We start from the raw sequence: 21,245 nt of genomic DNA, 5'->3' as shown, positions 1-21,245 counted from the left end.
GTGGTGGTGATGTCATAAGATATAATGCTCCTCCATGTGGTGGTGTTGATGTCATAGGAGATAATACTCCTCCATGTGGTGGTGATGTCATAGGAGATAATGATCCTCCATTTGGTGGTGTTGATGTCATAGGAGATAATACTCCTCCATGTGGTGGTGATGTCATAGGAGATAATGATCCTCCATGTGGTGGTGGTGATGTCATAGGAGATAATACTCCTCCATGTGGTGGTGGTGATGTCATAGGAGATAATGCTCCTCCATGTGGTGGTGCTGATGTCATAGGAGATAATACTCCTCCATGTGGTGGTGGTGATGTCATAAGAGATAATGATCCTCCATGTGGTGGTGGTGGTGTCATAGGAGATAATGCTTCTCCATGTGGTGGTGATATCATAAGAGATAATGCTCCTCCATGTGGTGGTGTTGATGTCATAGGAGATAATACTCCTCCACGTGGTGGTGGTGATGTCATAGGAGATAATGATCCTCCATGTGGTGGTGGTGATGTCATAGGAGATAATGCTTCTCCATGTGGTGGTGCTGATGTCATAGGAGATAATGCTCCTCCATGTGGTGGTGGTGGTGTCATAGGAGATAATGATCCTCCATGTGGTGGTGTTGATGTCATAGGAGATAATACTCCTCCATGTGGTGGTGATGTCATAGGAGATAATGATCCTCCATGTGGTGGTGGTGATGTCATAGGAGATAATGCTCCTCCATGTGGTGGTGATGTCATAAGAGTTAATGCTCCTCCATGTGGTGGTGTTGATGTCATAGGAGATAATACTCCTCCATGTGGTGGTGATGTCATAGGAGATAATGATCCTCCATGTGGTGGTGGTGATGTCATAGGAGATAATACTCCTCCATGTGGTGGTGGTGATGTCATAGGAGATAATGCTCCTCCATGTGGTGGTGCTGATGTCATAGGAGATAATACTCCTCCATGTGGTGGTGGTGATGTCATAAGAGATAATGATCCTCCATGTGGTGGTGGTGGTGTCATAGGAGATAATGCTTCTCCATGTGGTGGTGATATCATAAGAGATAATGCTCCTCCATGTGGTGGTGTTGATGTCATAGGAGATAATACTCCTCCATGTGGTGGTGGTGATGTCATAGGAGATAATGATCCTCCATGTGGTGGTGGTGATGTCATAGGAGATAATGCTTCTCCATGTGGTGGTGCTGATGTCATAGGAGATAATGCTCCTCCATGTGGTGGTGATATCATAAGAGATAATGCTCCTCCATGTGGTGGTGTTGATGTCATAGGAGATAATACTCCTCCATGTGGTGGTGGTGATGTCATAGGAGATAATGCTTCTCCATGTGGTGGTGTTGATGTCATAGGAGATAATGATCCTCCATGTGGTGGTGGTGGTGTCATAGGAGATAATGATCCTCCATGTGGTGGTGTTGATGTCATAGGAGATAATACTCCTCCATGTGGTGGTGATGTCATAGGAGATAATGATCCTCCATGTGGTGGTGGTGATGTCATAGGAGATAATGCTCCTCCATGTGGTGGTGATGTCATAAGAGTTAATGCTCCTCCATGTGGTGGTGTTGATGTCATAGGAGATAATACTCCTCCATGTGGTGGTGATGTCATAGGAGATAATGATCCTCCATGTGGTGGTGGTGATGTCATAGGAGATAATGCTTCTCCATGTGGTGGTGTTGATGTCATAGGAGATAATGATCCTCTATGTGGTGGTGGTGGTGTCATAGGAGATAATGATCCTCCATGTGGTGGTGTTGATGTCATAGGAGATAATACTCCTCCATGTGGTGGTGATGTCATAGGAGATAATGATCCTCCATGTGGTGGTGGTGATGTCATAGGAGATAATGCTCCTCCATGTGGTGGTGATGTCATAAGAGATAATGCTCCTCCATGTGGTGGTGTTGATGTCATAGGAGATAATACTCCTCCATGTGGTGGTGGTGATGTCATAGGAGATAATGCTGCTCCATGTGGTGGTGCTGATGTCATAGGAGATAATGCTTCTCCATGTGGTGGTGATGTCATAGGAGATAATGCTTCTCCATGTGGTGGTGCTGATGTCATAGGAGATAATGATCCTCCATGTGGTGGTGGTGGTGTCATAGGAGATAATACTCCTCCATGTGGTGGTGATGTCATAGGAGATAATGATCCTCCATGTGGTGGTGCTGATGTCATAGGAGATAATGATCCTCCATGTGGTGGTGGTGATGTCATAGGAGATAATACTCCTCCATGTGGTGGTGCTGATGTCATAAGAGATAATGATCCTCCATGTGGTGGTGGTGGTGTCATAGGAGATAATACTCCTCCATGTGGTGGTGATGTCATAGGAGATAATGATCCTCCATGTGGTGGTGCTGATGTCATAGCAGATAATGCTTCTCCATGTGGTGGTGTTGATGTCATAGGAGATAATGATCCTCCATGTGGTGGTGCTGATGTCATAGGAGATAATGATTCTCCGTGTGGTGGTGCTACACAGGCTGTGATGTTTACTTTTTGAGCCTCCGTCCAGACCACGTCCTCATGCGCCTCATGAAGTGGCTAAGACGTTAAACCTTGCTAGCTGCCTCCAATATTTCCACAGTGTTGAGTCCTGCAGGCATGCTCTTAAATGCACAGCCAACACTTTTTCCAGTAATACTCATGAAAATCTGACGCCTACATTGCTACTGATACCACAGAAATGTGACTCACACACACACACAGCTCGACTGAAGACTGTAACAAAACAAAATGTTTTCAAAAGACTTTGCAGAGTGTGTATAATCTCTAACTTAGCTGAGAGTCAGTCCCTGTGTCCTGACATTTAGGGAAACTTTCAGTGAACATCCCATTGGGCAAAGCTGACATTCTGTATGAAGAAAGCCCCTAAAGACGTGATATTTTTAGTGAATTCCTTTTCATTGCCTTCAGTTACACACATTCACTATACTATCATATTGCTAATATCAAAAGGGACTTTTGAACGGTATGAGAAAGGTATGAAAAAAATCACTTCACTTTATATATTGTAATCACAATATGGCTATTGTTTACTTTTGCTTTCATAGCATATCTATGTAACGATTCCTAGGAAAGCAACTTTTGCAAAGCCAGTTCATACACAATCACAAGAATCACAAGATGTGTAATCCTAAGATCAAGATATTAACAGTCCAGGGTGTGGACTGTTGAATAGCCTCTTCTTTAAGTTTACAACATATTTCATGATTTCAGAGTTAAGAAATTTAGAGTCAAGTATGAAGAATCATCTGCTCACTGTGAAATTAAACAATCACCAGCTATGCACTTTTGAAGAGGAAAAGGGCCACTGTCCTGCACAGGCCTGAGTTGTTTTGTCTTTCAGAGTCACCTGCCATAACCGTCACAGTAAAGCCGCCAGTTTGTAGTCCTGACCTACACAGGTCATATGATCCTGTTTCCCAAGTTCCCTGGAGGACAACATTGATCACTAGTGCTTTTACAGTGAGTGCAAACATTTATTTCCCCAAAGCACTTTTTAAAATCCCCCATTTTACACTTAAGGTCTCGGCGGTGACAGTGGTGAGGGGGGGGCGAGCGAGGTGCAGAGCATGCAGCTGTGAGGTAGATTGTGGTAGGTAACCCTGGCAGAGTCCAGCTGATGGATGTAGCTCACTCATGCCCTGGAGTGGAGGTCCCGGGTCTGTTACGCCGTGACGGGTGACAGTGTACAGGAGGAAAGCAAAGCGCAGCCCAGAATAATCACTCCGGTAGGTAGCGTGCTCCGGCCCGTCACTATGATCCATGGTTGGAGAAACCCTGGACAAGCCTACAGATCCAGGTAGGATACCTGCTGTACAGTGCCAGTCCGGGGACCCTTCTACACAGCACACCATGAGGTTTTATCATTCCCCTGTAATCCTAATCTCCCATATCGGCTGATGACCAAGGTTTTTGTGAACGTAGAGTAGCAGGAGAATGATGTGCTGAGTGTGCAGGCTAGCAACACTGTCGCTGATTTCTGTGTCATATTTACCTGCTGTAGGTCAGACTAAAGTGACAACCTTTTCTGTGCCTGCTTCTCCTAACTGGGGAAAGGAAATGATCGTTAAACTCAGAAGTCTCCTTGCAAGGAGGATATTTATGAATATTTATGATAGATTCACATAAATATAGAAATGGCAGATAAATTGTGTGTGTGTGTGTTTAGTGTTGAGTGCACAGTTTGAGGAGCAGTGATTAAATGTAGTGTGAAATGTCTGAAAGACAAGACATATATGGAATGTCCTTCATTTAATAAGTTTTATAAGCTTTTTGGAGTTTGGATTTAGACAAATTTTGAGAGGCACTTTGCATCTGTGATGTGCATTTAATGTATCAGAGAAGGGGTAACAAAAATGTGAAGGGAAAAAATATTATTTAAAAAACAATATAATAAAAAAAAAAACGGATATATAAATCAGTCCATCAGCAAATCAGTCCATGTAGCTAGCACAACACAGATGCATTAAGCTAAAACACAACATAACAAAAATTAAACATTTAAAAATGTGGAAACAATGTTCAGTGACCTCCTTCGCGAGGAAATTCAGCATTTATAAAAATGTTTTGTTTTCAGTGTCGGGAGCATTCAGTGTCTTTTTCGATGTTCTATTTTCTGTAATGTGTTTTATATCTGCGTTTGGCCTTAATGTGTTCCCGGCTTTTGTTTGCTTTGTAAATGCTGTTGTGATTGGACTCCCCGGGCCGCTGTACACCGTTGCTCTCCTGGAGACAGATGAAGGCAAGTTACACTCTTGAGGAGTAGATTCAGGGCCAAAGTGTTAACATTTAGAGACCAGAGTGTGTGAGGACTTTCAACTTAAGACTCAAAACACATGACATAGCACCGTTTTCTGGTGTAGCAAGCTGACACAGTATTTATGACACAGGGCTGCAAAGGCTTTAGTTTATGCAGTAATGATGAGCCCGCATTATTCAGGTTGCTGCCCTTGGCTCTTTGTGCACCCTGGAGGGCTGTATTCCTGCCCCGGCCTCAATCGCTCCAGCTCTGGGTCAGAACTTCAGCAAGACGACACCCCACGCTTTACACGCTTGATGACGAATCACAAATGCTAGTTTCATGTGGAAAAACACGCAAAAGAAAAACAAAAATATCTATGTAGGACTGTGTAGGACTATTCTACGTGCCGTTGTGAAGAGACGACGTCTGAATTTTAAATTCTAGAATTTCAAATCTGACTCGCTGCTGGCTTCACTATCCTTCAGTCAAATCACTGCAATGGCCAAATCATGTGGCCTGTGATTTGGAAGCAGGGTGCACAGGGAGCCAGCATTTATAACGTTTCTGCTTTAAAACGTCGTGTGAATGTTTACGACTCTCCCTAAAGTGCCACAGACCTGCGCTCTGTGTGGTCGGCCCACAGCGTGGCCACCACGGTTCCCCCTCGGCCCACAGACCGCAGTGTGGAGAGCAGACGGTGGCTGTCTCGCTACGTAGCAGAGGTTCTAAATAGCCAGCTATCAACCAGCATGATGGACATACCAGCCACATAGACACACCAGGGAGCTCAGGACTGTGTTGCTGCTTCTGCCCACGGCTGCACACACACACACACACACACACACACACACACACACACACACACACACACACACACACACACACACACACACACACACACACACACACACACACACACACTCCCTCCTCCTTCTCTCCCTCTATCTCTCCTCACCTCGACTCGGTAATGGTGTAATATTTCTGTGTAATGAGAACAGATAAGAAAACTGTCTCTGCAATGATTAGATCACCACCACACAGCATCTCTTGTGCCAGTAGCAGTACTTGAGGAACATGCACGAGACATTCCTGAGGGTGACACCATCTGGAACTGGAGATACTGCTTTATACAGTGGTGCCATCCAAATCAACTGCTGTTGGTGCACCCTAAGTGAGGAATGTGATATAGCTCTTGCTAAAGATGATGACTTACTGCATGTTTAACATCACACTAACGTATGTCTTTTCAACAGAATCGCTATCGTTCAATCTTGGGTCTTCTTTTATTCTGATCTTTGTGGCTCTCAGTCTGAACGCATAACTAAAAGAAACAGTAATACTGTAATATTAACACTAAATTGGAAATACACAATTAACCTTCCAGCCTGGTCATTAGCTCAGCAGTCATGATGTTCTGAGTTCTGACCTCCACAGGCAACGATGCAGTGATGCATTTCTCCTAGTTATTGAGCGATCAATTGCCTGGGTGTAGCTCTATGAGCACAGCAAAGAGAAGACTCTCTCCACCTCTTCTCCACCCGCCTGCCATACACGCAGCACATCCAGCCCTCTTGCTGTTTCCTTTATCTGCTAAGGCCAAGACGCCAGAGCCAAGGGGTTGTGCTGTGTGAACCCGTTCCTGAAGATGAAGGCTCTTGTGTCAGTGGCGGTGGAGACTGATGTCTACAGAGGATCACGTAACGCGACCCTTATGAGCTGCAGTAAGGCTGCCGCTTCAATGGGTGATTAGCATGGTGGAGTTCACATAACAGTCATGCTAGAACATCAATTTTAGCATTTTCTGGCTGGAACACATCTCTAAAGCGGTTTGTTTTTACCCCAGTCCACATTTTCACTATAATCTTGCTTACCTAAGATCAGTTTGTACCTTTAAATTCCTAATGTATATAATTATTTGTACATGGTGACCTGATTATAGGTCAGTAATATTCTTCTAAGATGTGACATTTTCCTATCGCTTGGCTATTTGCTTTCTGCACAGACCCATGTCACCATATGTGGAAAACCATAGCAAGCAGACCTTTGGTCATTCTCTCTGAGGAGCCTCAGCCCACTGTCAGCAACATCTAGTCTGAGGGAACTCGGTCAGACAGGGAGACGATGTGGAGATCAGCTGTCTGTACAGGCTTGCTCTGTTTACCACTAAACTGTTCCTGACTTGGAGACACATCTCTGCGTTTGTCAGAGCTGCTCACGGCAACCCAGGAACTGGGATGGAAGGTTCTTACACCTTTGCCAGTGAGAAGGGAGTGTGAAATTGGGCAGCTGTTTGAAGGAGGAATGTGTCTGACGCTGTTTCAGCTGCTGCTCTGAGCCCACGTGTGGGGTGGTGCGTGGTGGGAAGGCGAGGAAACGTGGGGGGGGGGGGGGGGGGGGGGGGGGGGGGGGCGTTGTGGGGGGAGGGGCGGGGCTGAGACAGAGCAGGCACACGCATCCTGCATGAAATCACGCAGCTGTCGGACTAAATCACTGCTTTGGGTTGTAAATCGTAAGGCTGGGACACCGCCTTGCCTGTTACTGTGGGGGGCCGATACAGCGAATTTACACACACTGTGAAAGGAAAAAATTATAATTGTATAAAGAATATAGAAATTTAGAGGACAGAAGAAATTTAGACCTTTATTCACAGTGCAGACTTAAGTAATTGGACAGTTTTTGTTGTTATGCCTCTGTCTTCCAGTACACTGAAATAAAACAAGGAATAAAGTTCAGGTACTTTTAATTAGGGTATGTGTTGCTATTATGCATGAACCACAGACAATTATCTTATAATAACCACTTTTTAGATAGTCTTCCCATTTCAGGGGAGCAAGTAGTTGCAGCAATTAACATGACATAACCCAACATTAAATAAAACTGTCGGGTTTAAGGGCTTGGTTGAAACTCCACTGCAGCTGTTGGTTGCCTGATATCGGTGGTCCACTAACATGACTAGAAGCTGCTGGTGCTCTTCCCGGCCTGTAATGCTGCACTTGTTAGTTCCTGCTTGTTTTGTGAGCTTCTCATCATCAGTGATGTGCAAGTGCATAAAAGCATCTAAAATTATCTGTAGATGGTTGGTCTCTTGTGCATAATGTCATTATGCAGAACCATGTGGTTGTGCAAAAAACAACTGAGCTGCGACGGTGACTTCAGGTCCCCTGAAATCTGGGTCCATATATAATGTGATTTGCACATGGTTCAACCAACCTACAGATAAACACCATGAAATCCAAACTGACATTCTTTATATTAACCTCAGAATCACTGATTAATGTCACTCTGTTATTTACAGTCTGCAAATAAGAGCTTTTTTCCCAAAGGGCTTAACGGAGGACAGAGTGCCTGTGTCCCGGCGGTGAGGGCCAGAGCGCTCAGTCGTGGTGCTGCACAGATAAAGAGGTGAATTATCTCCAGCACAGCAGAGCGATCACAGCCTCCGCTCTGCTCCCGCTTCATTATGATTAACATCACCTGCATTTGAAATGCATTTCTCATTCTTCTCTCCAAAATAGCGCGTGGCCAAGGGCCACAGTTAGACGGACGATTCGTTTGATTTTATCAGCAGCTCCAGTGCAGCGGAATGCAGTGGTGCAGGAACCCCACTCCCCCAAGAAAGCGACGCGTCTCACAACCCTCGGCTGAGTGGGCCTGCTATGTCATGCGTGCACAGTGAACCCCGACGTCCCGCTGACTGGAGAAGAGTTTTAATGGAGGGACGCGTATAGGAGCGGTAAGAGAAGCAGGTTACCACCATGATTAAGCCAGTGCCATGGGCTGAATTTAAGGTTCACCATCTTCTTTCTATGACCTGGTGTGAAGGGGCGCGAAGTGTAGTTTATCAGTGAGTTAAATCACATAAACTATATTTACAATTATGACTCCAAAACTATCCTGTGCTTGGGGTCACTTATTCCTACCTCTTTATCAAAAGTAGGAGTTCATTGTTCATACCATTTTCTTTCATGTTTGAATCTGAAAGAGTTGAAATATATACTGTATATACTGTAACACAGACTACTCTGCATATATGTCTACCTCTGTGTGTATTTGATGCAGCCTGGTCTTTGTTGCATGCTGTATATGCATTAATGGCATCAGGAGAGTGCTGGTTTTGAGAGGAGAATATGCTAAGGTAATGTTGTCTGCTTTCCACAAAGACATAGGAGTCTGGTTTTATAAATAGGGGTTTGGGTGTAGCTCATCAAGGCTGCTGAAGGCTCCAGCAGACCACGCAGGACTGTGTGAAAGCTTCTTCTCAGGGCGGCGCTCAGGTCCTCGCAGGCTGAGGACAGCTCAAAGAGCCACGCGTCCTCTTTTGGTGTAAATGTCATTTATCAGCGCCTAGCGGGTCTTGGTGACGTGTCTGGGATAACGTGTCTCTACAGAGGGGCGGCTCGCTACTGCCGCTTTAAGTTGGGGCTCTGGGCCAAGTCCACGTCATCTCCAGCACCCGGGGAACAAGAGTGTGAACTCACTCGGAGAAGAGAGCACCAGGTCACCCTTGGGAGGGCTACTTAACCAGAACATGAGCCTAGATTTGCTTCAGGGAGTCAGTAGAATTATTGCTATTTAAAGCAAAGACTCAAACAAACAAAAACTGATTTTAGTTACATTTTTTTGTAATGCTTTAACAATGTTTGCCAGTTGAATTGTGTTTAGCAGTTTCAAAACCATTTTAAAATATTTTGAGTATCCTGTTCATTTTATATTCTGTGTTATGTGAGTGATGTGACAGTTCACACGTGTATTCAGGAGAGAGAAGAGGACCTTGCAGCTTCCAAACTGACATCATTTGAGCAGGGACACACTTTTCAAGCCTGTTTAAATAAACCGAATGTCAAAGATGTAAGCATGCTATAAACAGCAACAATATCAGCAGAGCCCTCATCCATTACACTGCCACACTCGCCCAGACAGCCAGAGCCTTAGACACTGAATCTGGGGAGAAACAAACAGGCCACACTGGCATCATTTAGACGTGAGTCACCTGAGAACTGAATGTCTGTTAAATCTGTTAATGCTGTTACCTTTGACATTTACAACATTTGGCAGACGCTGATATCATGAGCAGTTTGCAGAAGGTCAGAACTTAGCAAATATAAAAGAAGACGTCTCCATAGTAGAAACTTCATGGACAAATCATGAGGACATGTCCCCTGCAATACACTGCCCCCTGGTGTTGATTCTCCTCAGCTGTTGGGAAGGGCTCGGTAATAAGTCCATCTCTGCACACTGAGTTTATCAAGTTTGATTGGCTCTGATGTTCAGGCCATGGTGGGTGGACAGAAAGAGGAAGAGAATGTGTCTGATCAGCAAAAAGAGACCCGGCTGTGCTGATCCGCTCCACACGGTCGGGGCAACAAGAACAATGTGGGCGCACGTACGTGTGCTGTTGTCAGGAGTGTCACACAACAGCCCAGCCGGCACGCGCGGGTCGGCACCGTCTCAGTAATGCTGAAAGCATGCGTGGCTTTATGAGTACAGACGCTTTTGTACCAGGCCAGAGATTTTGAACGAAGTGTAAAAGCATAGGCAATATCTGTTAGTGGCAATTATCCAGCCAAACAGCAGAATGGTCTCCGCTGAATGTAGTGAAGGTCGTTTCACAGTGTAGAAGGAAATTTCAGTGATTCTTTTATGAACCACATGAGGGAGAATGAACCACTTGAACCACAAGCGTATTACAATATTACAATAAGTAAAGTATATTTGGTCTACAGCTCCATCGGAAGGTGGCCCACCTACCTGGGAAGATGTTCAAGTCGTGCTCCTGGGTGCTGGAGGGAGGTGCCCTCTGCTCCTGGGTGCTGGAGGGAGGTGCCCTCTGCTCCTGGGCTGGCCTGGATCTCACCAGGTTACCCTCGCTCCCAGCCCTCATCAGCCTCTCCCCTACGATGAGCATACGGGAGCGGTCAGCAGGGGGCGCCTTCCGCCACTGCTTTGAGGTTCTGACCAGTCGCGATGGCTTGGACATAATTGTGCGTCTTCCAGAAATACGGTCTGGTCCCTCCCTCCCGGGGCCGGCCACAACCGCAAAAGCTCCTCCTTCTGCCTCGCCGAGCGCCCTAAATCAGGAGCTGCTTTTTTCCCAGAAAGCAGTGCATCATGGCTGAAGTGTGAGGACGGCCTCCGCTGAGCGTGCGTGATGGGACGGCTGCGTGGACTTGTGTGTATGTGTCCGGTGAGGCGGAGAAGCAAACACGCAGCAGAGAGCTGTGTTCCTGTCCCCCCACACCTTTCAAGGAGCGGCAAAGACTCCGGACGCTCCGATTTTGAGCTGCAAGCTTGCGTCCCGACTCCCCGCAAAGACCTACAAGTAACTCTGTTCAGCACAAATGCTGCTCTCTGCCACACAGAAAGAGGTCTCTCTCTCACACACACACACACACACACACACACACACACACACACACACTGCTGAGTTCGCTCTTCGGTACTCTTTGGCGCCCACACCCTACCTTTCTCTTTCTCCCTGATCACCTGCCACGCTGGGCAGAAACAGTCCCACTAACGACCCGGACGGAGGTGGTAATCAGAACTCTGACCCACTCAGCAACGTGGCGCCGTTAAAACTCAGCGGTGATCTCTGGGTTGAGTCTGCCCGCACATTTACCAAGACTGGACGGCAAAGTCGACTGCTGTTGGACAGTTGCTGCTCCACTGCTGGGATCGGGCTCCGGAGAAAGCGAGGAGCAAGCAAGACTGAGAGAGAGAGAGGGAGGGAGAGAGAGAGAGAGAGAGAGAGAGAGAGAGAGAGAGAGAGAGAGAGAGAGAGAGCGCGAGCTAGGTGAGAGAAAGTGGGAGATTTACTCCCATGTGCTTGACTGTGATTGGCTGCCTGCGGTTAAAGTTGCCCCTCCCAGACCCGCGGTACGTCACCCCGACGAGAGAGCGCTCCGGACTTGAGAGTCTCAAATGATGAAGCGCTCACACACGAGCAGCGTCCACGTTAGCGCAGCGCGTGACAAAGTGCGGGGTGGCGTACGGCTGAGGCACAGCTACAGCAGGGAGTCCATCCCCACGTCAGATGCACGTGAGCACGCGGGAAAAAACCGGTGGCAGCGAGAAGACACATGATTGTACCACAAATTATTCTGCAATCTCAACTGCAGTCCAGTTTTTTTTCACAATTCTTTGCCTCAAGTGACAAACGTGCTAAATATAGTGAACAGCTAAAAAGGTGCACCACTATACACTGTGTGTATATTCTCCTGTATGTGCTTACACTGGCATTATATGTATGCATGTGCATTAGCACACCTTATAAACACCACATGAGCTATCTAGGAATTATGCGTATTGCTTTCGGACGAAATGTCTCTTTGAAAACGAGTACATTGCGGACAAAAGATTTACATAATGTGCATAATGGATCTGTTTACAAAATAAAGGGGGAGGGGTAATCATATATCCCATATCATTTTTGGTTTCTTGGCTTTTTTTTTTTCTTTGTTTTTCTAACATGTATATTGCTTTATTTTCTGTTTAGAGTCATTTGGTTTGTCTCTGCTACAGTGATAGGACAACAGCACAGCAGTCTGGTGTATGTGGTTATATATTTATGAACACCGTAAATACCTTGTAGCTGTGGACGGATGCATGGTTGGTATTATTAAATAGCTAAAGGCTCCTTCGTCTGTTCTTTGCTCATTTTTGTTGATCCTTCTTCACTTCCATGTTGTAATATCATTTGTCATAGATCTCACAGCTCCCCAGATAAAAGTGGGCTCCTAAACCATATTCTTATTGAAAATGTAGACATTTAAAACGATAAAAACTACATTGTGAACCATGAAAATGTAGCCATGCTTTGTCAGTGGTCACTGGACTTGTTTACATAAAACAGCACTGAGCACTCTGGTGCAACGCTCACTTATAAACTCCACCCAGCTGTACAACTCCGTCAACGCCGCTACTCTTCCTGACGGTGTCCATTTCTGCTCCACCGTGTGATGTGAAGAGTCGCTTTAGACACGCAGGGACACGTTTTACAGGTTCCGGACCTTTCCTTGGACGGTTGAACTTGTAGCATAAATATATTCTTTCTCAAAATAAGTTACAATCAATCATTAACTTTGCACCTTTTTAGTGTAGACTGAACCAACCCTGTCTTTAGTTGATGAACACTTGTGACTAGGGCACTGAGATTAAACTGTGTCACTAAAGGGGCCTGTGTGAGTGAATCTCCGCCAGTCAGCATTTAGTGTCCCTAAATATCAGGAAATTGACTAGAAGAGCCTTCAGTCTTCCCCTGTACTGCTGTCATTACTGCAGAGCATAAAACCTATCGCGCAAAACAATAACTGTGACAGCAAGGAAAAGATTGCACCCACAAGGCCTGTTTTAGTCATTAGTCTCTCTCACAGTCCTCCAGAATGGCTGCAAAGCACACCACATCAGTCGCCGGAGAAGAAAGATGAGCCCGTTGGTCATAATACACATCCCAGGAGAGCTCCTACTTCACTAATACAGGACAAAATCAATCTGCTGTGACCCAGGAGTGGAAGTGTTTACTTTGAAGGGGAAATATTTACAGGGTTATTTACACTCTAAATGTTTATATGAACTCTGTGATAGACAGGATGTTTTATGTTGAAATTCAACAGGGCAGCCAAAGTCATGCTGAAGACCAAACACAGTAAGACCCTCAAATTACTGGACTAATGTTTATCACATAAACAGTTAGTGGACCCACAGAAACTTTCAACCACATTTCTCTTTCTACCCTACAGTGATCTTACAGTGTCTGAAGAGCACTGTCAGACCGTCGGGGTGTTAATTGGTTTAGTTGATGCACCTGAGGGTTGTGTGTGATCCTTTCTCTTCATAGAGCACCAACCTGGGAGACGTGTGAAATAAACAGTTCTTAAAGAGCTGTTTGGGGCCTTTTTTGAGACAATGTCTCAAAAAGTGTCTGAGAATATTAATTCATTCATCTTCTTAATCACTTAATCCATCTCACATAATCCAGTTCAGGATCAAGAGAAGGCTCAAACCAAAATATTTGCTGCTAGGGTGCAAAACAATCAAACAAAAAAAAATCTAATCTAACGTCCCTGACTTGCACATGAGGAATTCGCCCGTTAACCAACAGATTATAAATTTGAACGACATGTCCAGTGATTTAGTAGACACTCTTATAAAGCTGTGATATAATGAGCTTACTTAGGTATTTCCCAAAGAAGAGACAAATCAGTGAGCTAGGTAAACAGAGCACACATTTAGTTAGGTATGAGGACACAACACACCTCTCTCTCTATATACTGCAACACCAGGACGGACAGACCTGCTAAATGAGACAGTCATATGCACAATTGTCTGAGGCTGCAGTCGCTGTATACGTTAGAATTGTCAAAAAATATATTATTTTGCTTATGTATTTCATTGGTGTGATGGTCTAAATGTTTTTTTTTTCTCAATAAGACATATAGAAAGACTACAGGAGACAAATCAGCATGTGTTTGTTTGAAAACATTTTCTGGGGAAACACTGGTGGTTTCCTAATGATCGCACTCCCACGCATATAGGAGGCAGTCTGCTTCAACTGCTTCTGCAACAGCTACAGAAACAGATGAATCCCTAATTTTTAGATCAATTGCGATGTCTCATTGTTACAACAATAAGGTACTGACCATCTCTCTGCTCCACTGGGGCATATTTTTGGATCAAGCATGGTGAACTAAAAATATCCCAGTGCCACAAGGTGCAGGCAGTTCATGCTGTCATGATCCTGTGAAGAACAGAACCAAAGGGGCTTTAATGGGCTCTTATTTCTAGCCACGCGTTGGCCAGGGAGGGTGTGGGCCTGAACTTTGAGAAGTGAGGGAAATAGACTGACTGATGAAGACATGGTGTCCCGATATGGACCTGGGAGGTCTTCGGCAACTCATGACAGTGCATCAGATGACGACTTCAATTTTAGAATTTACTTTTAGTCCAGAATTGGCATTTAGCGTTGCTGGCAGCTCTTAGAGTCCCAGCCATCACGTCGTGGTCCGGTTCCAGAGTGAGTTCTAGGGTCAGTGCTTTGCCCTTGCAGGCTATGAAGCGAATAACAGATCGGGACCCGGTTCAGATTCGGTTTGCCTCATAAATCTCAGTTGGTAACAGTGGAAACACCATCATGGTAAATGGTGCACAACTGCCATTACAGATTACCACGCAATATCAGAGTTATGTTTATGTTTTTCCTGTGAGGACTGGACACCACACAGGTCTTTTGTAACCGTCCATAATGGAATACACGATGCTTTGGTAAAAATGGTAAAAAGAACAGTGATGTAGCCACACTCTCTTAAGTGTGAAGAGTTTTAGAAGTCCAGCTTGTGTTAATAGTGTTCTGGTGGATAAATCCAAAGTTACTTACGGGTTAGGTTCTGACTGCACGAGCACACTGCCAAAGGGCTGTAGTTCAATTTCGGGCCGTGTCTGAAGCTTTGCTTTATTTCCTGCCTCTGAACGCGAGGCGCTCGGCTACGTCAACTCAGGCCTTTTGTTTTCCTTCCTCAAAGGAGGCCAGGCGCTTCCCCGTTGCAGCCTGTCTGAGTTGAGTGATCAGGAAATGAGATTTTTGTCCTGCTAATTTAACTTGCCTTCGGAGCTGAAGGACGCGTGTACGTGCGCACGCACGAGCCTGACCCATCTTTGCACTTTGAGTGTGCGAGTGTGGGGAGGTGGGTGTGTGTCTGAGAGAAGATGAGTAGGTGTGGAATCCTCTGCTGCTTATGGGTTATCGATTTTATCCCACACTTGGCCACGAGGGCTGGTGTGGTCAGAGGCCAGCAGTCGTCTCCAGTCTCGGTCTGATGACTGACCGCAGCACGGGGAGGACACAGAGGAGGAAGAGGCACTAAGAGTCCGCGTAGCCCTCCTGACGCTTCTTCTCCATTAGCACAAGTAATAAAACTGTCACCTGCTTACGTATGGAGCCTATAAAATACAGCCTTCATTATATTCGCTGAAGCCCGAAAGGCAATAGCCATGTGTCATGGTTGAAAATGGGCCTCCCTGACTGGCCTGCATAGCGGATAGAGCACAGGTGAGTGTGGAAGTCTCTAGATGGAGGCCAGCACCTCGCAGGACCAAGAAGAGAGGGCACGCTGTGTGCTGACTGCATTAACGTTTAAAAGTAGCTATTCCGTTAGCTAGACAACCGACCTAGTGTTTGCAATAACAAAATTGCGTTCTGTTACAGTTACAGTTGGTCTACTACAGTTGTGTGGATTTAGCTGGAAGAGAGAACAGATGCCAGATGACACTGTTCAGCATAAACAGTCCAAGAACTCCTCTCCAAATGCACGATATGTGTAATCTTTATGAGTAACCATGCCAAAAGACCAGGAGCGTACCTCACTCACGCAAACAGCAGCAGGAATCAAGATAGGACCAGGAACAAATATGAAGCACTGAACTAACCCCAGTGCAATGGGCTGCAATCATAATATTCAAACAGAAAATAAAATAGCCATTATTCATATCAAATGCTGGCAGATACATCATCATCCGAAGGACACATAGCATGCAGAAGAGTAAGGAGCATGCTAATGAAAGTAAGGAGCATGCTAATGAGATGACTTTCTCAATAAACTGCTGTCTAACATCAGCCCGATGTCTTCCCACCACACCGAACCTGCTCTCATGGTCTCCAATGGTGTCCACTTCTTCTTATCCTACATCAATCTCCAAGGTTCTGTTTCTCCTTTCCGAAAGACCTGCACAAAAGGAACATTATTTTGGGCCTGAGTGGCTGACATTATATTTCTTTAATGCCTGGTTGATTACGTTATTTATTTACTTCATCAGGAAGAAGTAAGTAAATAATAAAATGATAATCATAAAAAAAAAAAACTTCGGCATTTTTGGCAAATGACTGTTAACTGTGCGTGTTAATATGTCAAATTAATATGATTCACAATATAAACATCTGAAAAAAAATATTAACACAGCACAAGATTACAGATACTGAGTATCTGCAAAACAGCCTGATCAACAGACATAATTGATTGTTATGGATCAATGTGTGTAATACTGGGATCAGCTAAGGAAAAGCAGAGGACATGCAGGAGTGCTCATTATAATTACGAACTCACGAAGCCCACCAGAGACTGTGACTCATACAGCTCTGACACCTGCAAACACAACACTTCAGGCAGAAGACTCTGAAAGCTTATTAGCCAGTGCGAACATCTGGCTTACAGCCCACAAGATGCATCATCTTCAAATTAAAGCAACACAAATGTCACAGAACCAAGGTCCATTTATGATGGCACATGCCCAAGCGATCTCAGAGTGAAACACAAAGTAAAAAATATTGCAACTGAGAAATCAATTGTGATCCTCTGCCTGAATCAGTCTGACAGTTGTCAGTAGTGTTATGGCATCAGGCCCGTAACCTGGTGAAGGTTTTCATCATGACCATTCGTTCCCTAACCGGCCACCTGAAGCTTAATAACTGTTTAGTACAAGTACTTTAAATGTGGATTGGCATGAGTTAGTGTTTCAGTGAAATCATCCTTTTTTATGTTTTAGTATTACAATGTAATTGCTGTAACGGTATGAGGAAACAGAATGCCCAGCAGTGAGCGTGTTTTATTAATGACACTACGGTAAACAGGATGAATGTACGGGACTGAAGGAAGACAACGACTGACAAAGAACACACACACTTATATACAGTCATGAGTGTAACAACAGACAGGTGACATGAGTAATGACATTTGGGCGGACTGTGGCAATTGCTGAATGAAGACCTAGGCTACAAGCGCAAAACTTGTTCTATCCTTCATTGGAAAAGGATTGAGTGTTTTTGTGATTTAAGTTAACACTATAGATATACTATATTGCCAAAAGTATTCACTCGTCTGCTATCACACATATGAGCTTGAGTGACGTCCCGTTCTTAATCCATAGGGATTAATATGATGTCAGCCCACCCTTTGTAGCGATAACATCTTCAACTCTTTTCACAAGGTGTAGGAGTTCATTTATGGGAATTTTTGACCATTTTTCCAATAGCGCATTTGTGAGGTGAGACACTCATGTTGGGTGAGAAAGCCCGGCACACAATAGTCATTCCATGTCTTTATGGATCTTTGTGCACTGGGTTCCTTTCACTGGAACTAAGGGGCCAAGCTCAACTACTGAAAAAACCCAGCACCATAATGCCCCTCCACCAAACTAAAAACCCAGCACCATAATCCCCCTCCACCAAACTAAAAACCCAGCACCATAATGCCCCTCCACCAAACTAAAAACCCAGCACCATAATGCCCCTCCACCAAACTAAAAACCCAGCACCATAATGCCCCTCCACCAAACTAAAAACCCAGCAACATAATCCCCCTCCACCAAACTAAAAACGCCACACCATAATCCCCCCTCCACCAAACTTTACACTTGGCACAATACAGTCATCCAAATACATTCTCCTGGTAACCGCCAAACCCAGACTCGTCCGTCGGATTGCCAGACGGAGAAGCGTGATTCGTCGTCACTCACATCTCCACTGCTCTAGAGTCCACTGGCGGTGTGCTTTACCACACATTCCTCTGACACTGTGCATTGTGCTTGGTGATGTACAGGTTAGATGCAGCTGTTTAGCCATGAACACCCATTCTCTCCTGCTCTCTACACTGTTTTTGAGCTAATCTGAAGGTCACATGATGTCTGGACGTCTGCAGTGATTGGCACTATGTGCTTCAGCATGCGTTGACCCCCTCATTTCCCATGTACTACCACTTCATGGCTGAGTTGCTGTCATTCCCAATGGCTTTCACTTTGTTATAATACCATTGACAGTTGATTGATGAATATTTAGGAGCAAAGAAATTTCATGACTGGACTTGGATTTAGTGAGCAAATGCTTTTGGCAATATAGTGTATGATTGAATAGATTAGTGATGTTTCATGTATAGGACTAAGTAGAGCTGTTTGTCGAGGGACAGAAATAGGTGTAAGAAATTCTATTATAGTGAACACACAAAAATGGAGCAGTCTGGTTCAAATTCATAAGACATTTTAGATGGTAAAGACATCTCAAACTAACCTTAACCTTTTAACGTTAAAATCATGAATTATGTGACATGAATTGTGAATCATCAAGTGTTTTAATCGTGTCTGAAAGATCATCAACATTTATTTTATTTGCAATAACATATAGGCTAAGCTTTCTGTATGCAGCTCAGATTAAACCAAAAAACCCACAACAAAACTTTAGCAGATTACATCTGGTCCACGTGCGCCCTCTTGAGAGCACAGTAAAAATAACCAGTGCACCATTCTTAACTCTTATGTAAGCTGTAATTTCACATTCGACCACTGATACAAGTATCAGCGACACTAATAAGTGACAAAAAATGTTTCCCGCAAGCTAATTTAATTGCAATGTAATAATCTCTATTGCCTTTCACATTCTTAATTGGGAAAAAACTAAACTGTCCAGTGCAAAAGCCATATGGCATTTACCGCTGCCAGACGCATCTAATTAATATATTTGTATTTGCAGTGGGCAGCTTGAGCGGATCTGGGACCGTTTGGCCACGGTACCGAGCTCTTCACCCCTCCTGTTATGGATGTCACAGAGAGGTTTGGCATCCAACGCTTGTTTTGGTTTCTGTGTTCAGTTTGGCTGCTGTCAGATCCACGGGGTTAATTGCAGATGCAGTTTCCCCTTGTGGGATGCGTGTTCTGGCTGAATGACTCGTGGTTAACTCTACTCTCGTTTTTGTTGGGCTGCCCCTGAACTGTCAGCAGGTCCTGACCCAGTTCATTACGCCCTACCGCTTGACTGACCGTATTCCCCAGGTAATACTCCACAAACACTTTGGACTGTTGTTGATAGCTTTGCTTAAACATTAGTTGTAAATGACTAGTTTATTTAGTAATTATTTACTAAATATAAATTAACAAGAAATATAAATATACAAGAAAATATCGAAATAAATCATTAACTACATAAATAAACGTAACAACTAAAAGGTCCTAGCCTTCAACCTCTGATGTCGGTGTCTGTAAGAGAGACTGGCAGTTTGGCTGTTTGCCAATTTCTGATGGCTTAAAAGCAGGCTGGCAGCTTGCTGACCTAATTTTTTACACTTTGTTAAATGCAGGGATTACTGTGATTGCTGCTCTGACAATACTGAGAACTTAATTTACAAATGTGGAAATTTAAAAAAGAATGGCTGAACAAATAGTGTTGGAGTTTCATAACACTTTTGAAACTTTTGAACACTTTTGATCATTTGAAATCTTTAAATGAGTAATCACGTGAACATTATTTTTCGTTTTCATGTGCAATGGTTTGTGATTTGTACAACTGCTCCCCCTTCCACATTTAAAGTGCACTCTTTAAGATATGACCACAAGAGGGCAGCAATGTGCCTAAAGACATTTACATCCTTAATGTGTCTGTTAACTATACAATCATGAAATACATTTTAGGACATTAGCTCTTCACAGAAAAAAACCTACCCCATAGTACATATGAGGGCCTTTGACAGTTATAAAGTTCCTTCCCCAAAAATGATGCATTTTTTTCTGTCAAGGATAATACAAATACTGAAAATGTTCACATTCATGATATTACTGTCAAGTCATAAAATATCAGAACATATGTTAACAAAAATGCATCTTACTTAAATTCTCACTTAAATGTAAGATACTGGCACTTTTCTTGGCGTGAACAGTCCTCTCATTGTCCTCTCAGTGAGGCCCCAAGACTCCCACACATTCTGCTTTGGATGACACGAGTCCAGGCTATTTCTCATTATCAGCTGGAGGCCTGTGTCTTGGGGAATTTGTTGCTTGACTTGACCTCAAAAACAGACCAACTTTGAGCGAGCTAATCAGTCTTATGTAGAACAGTGCAGCCCACCATAAACATTTGCCTAGAAATGAAAGTAGTAAATGAAAAAATTGTGTAAAATCTAATAACTGGGATAATCAACAACTGTCATTCAATAACAGTAGAGTAATAATTAATCATTCATTATTATAGAGCAGGCCTACCATATTTACTTAATCTACCTACAATTTTAAAATAAAGAGCATTTGGATATTGACAGCTGTTTTAAATAAATGTGATAAATAATTATATTATTCTAAAATGCATTAGGATAAACACCATAGGTTTAGTTTTGAATGTGAGAAATTAATAAATTTTTTAAAGAATGTAGACCTATATAAGACAAACATTTTCAACTGCAGCTAATGAACTGTAGCTTCTCCGTGAAAATGACATTGTTCTTGGCTGCAGATGGTCCATTGTGTTCAGTCACGCACATATGCACCTAACTAACGAGACTATCTCCAAATATAAAACGTATACAAATATATCAAATTTGATCAAATACTTGAATGCCAATGCAAATTATTAAAAGCAAATAATACACATATAAATGTATTTAATTCCAGAAAGAAATGAAAACAGTGGTTGTTTTAATTCCTCGTTATTGATTGCTGATGTAGGCATTATTGATC

General features: G+C 43.9%; 1 protein-coding gene across 1 annotated transcript in view; it reads right to left on the bottom strand.

Annotated features, from left to right (window-relative positions):
- LOC143483040 (sickle tail protein) overlaps nt 1-21,245 on the bottom strand; it is a 61,179-nt gene that overhangs the window by 38,814 nt on the left and 1,120 nt on the right. Inside the window, exon 2 of the mRNA XM_076981717.1 lies at nt 16,399-16,480. Coding sequence (XP_076837832.1) covers nt 16,399-16,408 — 10 coding nt within the window. The 5' untranslated portion in view covers nt 16,409-16,480. The remainder of the gene's footprint in view (nt 1-16,398; nt 16,481-21,245) is intronic.

This window comes from Brachyhypopomus gauderio, chromosome 19 (assembly GCF_052324685.1).
Source record: "Brachyhypopomus gauderio isolate BG-103 chromosome 19, BGAUD_0.2, whole genome shotgun sequence".
In the NCBI taxonomy this organism is placed as follows: Eukaryota; Metazoa; Chordata; class Actinopteri; order Gymnotiformes; family Hypopomidae; genus Brachyhypopomus; species Brachyhypopomus gauderio.
Note: the sequence above shows the minus strand (reverse complement) of the source record. Positions and strands in the feature narration are given on the sequence as shown.